Raw genomic sequence first — 2,612 nt, forward strand, 5'->3', positions numbered from 1 at the left:
ACTATACACTGCATTACAATACACACAACACACTGCATAACTATACACTGCAACACAACACACTGCATCACACCACACTGCATAACTATACACTGCATTACAATACACACAACACACTGCATCACAACACACTGCATAACTATACACTGCATTATAATACACACACACTGCATCACAACACACTGCATAACTATACACTGCAATACAATACACCCAACACGCTGCACCACAACACACTGCATAACTATACACTGCAACACAACACACTGCATCACACCACACTGTGTAACTATACACTGCATTACAATACACACAACACACTGTATCACAACACACTGCATAACTATACACTGCATTACAATACACACAACACACTGCATCACAACACACTGCATAACTATACACTGCAATACAATACACACAACACACTGTATCACAACACACTGCATAACTATACACTGCATAACTATACACTGCATTACAATACACACAACACACTGTATCACAACACACTGCATCACAACACACTGCATAACTATACACTGCAATACAATACACAACACACTGTATCACAACACACTGCATAACTATACACTGCATAACTATACACTGCAATACAATACACACAACACACTGTATCACAACACACTGCATCACAACACACTGCATAACTATACACTGCAATACAATACACACAACACACTGTATCACAACACACTGCATAACTATACACTGCATAACTATACACTGCATCACAACACACTGCAACACAACACACTGCAACACAACACACTGCAACACAACACACTGCATTACAGTTAATGTTCGAAATGTTTGAAATGTGCTCCATGAATAAAGTCTGACTGTCTGAATGGATGACTGATTGATTGATTGATTGACTGATTGATTGACTGATCTTTACTGATCAGTCAAGGCTGGGGATCTTCTTTTCTCACTCAAGACAAATAAAGACCAAACCGCACGACACCACACCACACCGCAGCGCAGCGCACCGCACCGCACCGCACCGCACCAACAGACGGTCAGTATCATGGGTGTGTACCCTCACGTGCTGTTCACCTGCTGGAGGGTGTTGTCACGAGCCCGTCAAGCCCTTCGGGACTGAACCGGGAGTCAGGGAACAACGATGAGCTGGCTTTACCGTTCTCCGTCGGTAGGGGGCGGGTGTGCGCCAGCGTGCACGGTTGGAGGATGCTGCGTCCCCCTCCACCCTCCACCGGACAGAGTCCACCTCCCACCGGGACCCGGGGCGGGACGGATGACGGAGAGGACGCGGCTGATTCTCCTTCATCGTCCGTCACTTTGTCTCTCACGGACGCGGGAACACAGGAGGAAACGGAGCGCGAGAGAGAGCGCGAGAGACGGAACCAGCGCGTGAGGTCCCGGACGGACGGACGGACGGACGGACGTAAGCTCCCTGCGCTCCTTTAAAGTAGACGGAGAGACCTTCCGGTCGGTCCGGACGGGCGGACGGACGTCGCCGTGAGTTATGTACCAGGTACAGGTGAGGTTCTGAGCGTTAAAGCCGTTTTAAGTGGCGAGCTGGTCTGACGGGGACCTGCCGGGCTCTGCCTCGTGCGGGGCAGAGCCTCGTGCGGACCGTCTCACTGCCCCGTGTCTTCCTCCCGCGCGTCCGTCCATGTCAGCCCGGCAGGAGAGACCCGGAAAGTTCGGGGAAACTTCCCGGGTCGGTCCAGGGTTTAATCTGCGCTGTCCCGCAGCGGTACCGCCAGTCTGGTCCACATGTGGTCGGACGCGGTCCTGCGGCGGAGCAGCGCGTCAGATGACACACAGGACACCCCTGCGGGGCGGTGGTGGTGGTGATGGTGGTGCTGGTCGGTCCCGCTACCGACACCACGGCAACCGCCGTCTGACATGAATCTACCTCGCGTCCCTTACCGAGCTGCTCCGACGTGTAAGATGGCGGGCGCCACCCGGTCTGCTCACTTTAACTGGTGCTGAAGTCCAATGGCCGGGGGGGACAAACCGGCACACACCGCTGGATAAAAGCGGTGGTTGGCGGCCCGTCATGTGCCCGCGTGGGGCTGTGCGGCGGGTCGGTCGGCGTGTAGACTGGAATGACGGGAGAGTTTGTACCTTCGGGTGACCGGCAGGGTGTGCATGGCATGATGTGGTCCAGTTCCCCACGCGGATGGCATGATGTGGTCCAGTTCCCCACGCGCATGGCATGATGTGGTCCAGTTCCCCACGCGGTTAGCTAGCATGGCGGTGGGATGGAGTGTTGCCAAGCAGCCGCTGTTAAGGTGACGGTCCTGTGATGTGTGACATACGCGTGGCTGCTTCATGCGTGGACGGCAGGTCCACCTGCCCCAGCACACAGGACCGCTGACGCGCATGGCAAGTGTTCTGTCCACGTGGGAGGACTGCAGAACCACTTGTCTTTTCAAGCACCTTTGCTCTGGTTTGGTTTGGTTTGGTTTGGTTTGGTTTACTCTGGTTTGGTTTGGTTTACTCTGGTTTGGTTTAGTTTGGTTTGGTCTGGTCTGGTTTGGTTTACTCTGGTTTGGTTTACTCTGGTTTGGTTTGGTTTACTCTGGTTTGGTTTGGTTTGGTCTGGTCTGGTTTGGTTT

At 53.1% G+C, this 2,612-nt stretch overlaps 1 protein-coding gene across 1 annotated transcript in view; it reads left to right on the plus strand.

Moving 5' to 3' along the window:
• Positions 1-1,289: 1,289 nt before the first annotated feature.
• pex5lb (peroxisomal biogenesis factor 5-like b) overlaps positions 1,290-2,612 on the plus strand; it is a 94,714-nt gene continuing 93,391 nt past the window's right edge. Inside the window, exon 1 of the mRNA XM_056292739.1 lies at positions 1,290-1,525. Coding sequence (XP_056148714.1) covers positions 1,511-1,525 — 15 coding nt within the window. The 5' untranslated portion in view covers positions 1,290-1,510. The remainder of the gene's footprint in view (positions 1,526-2,612) is intronic.

Source organism: Lampris incognitus, chromosome 14 (assembly GCF_029633865.1).
Source record: "Lampris incognitus isolate fLamInc1 chromosome 14, fLamInc1.hap2, whole genome shotgun sequence".
NCBI lineage: Eukaryota > Metazoa > Chordata > Actinopteri > Lampriformes > Lampridae > Lampris > Lampris incognitus.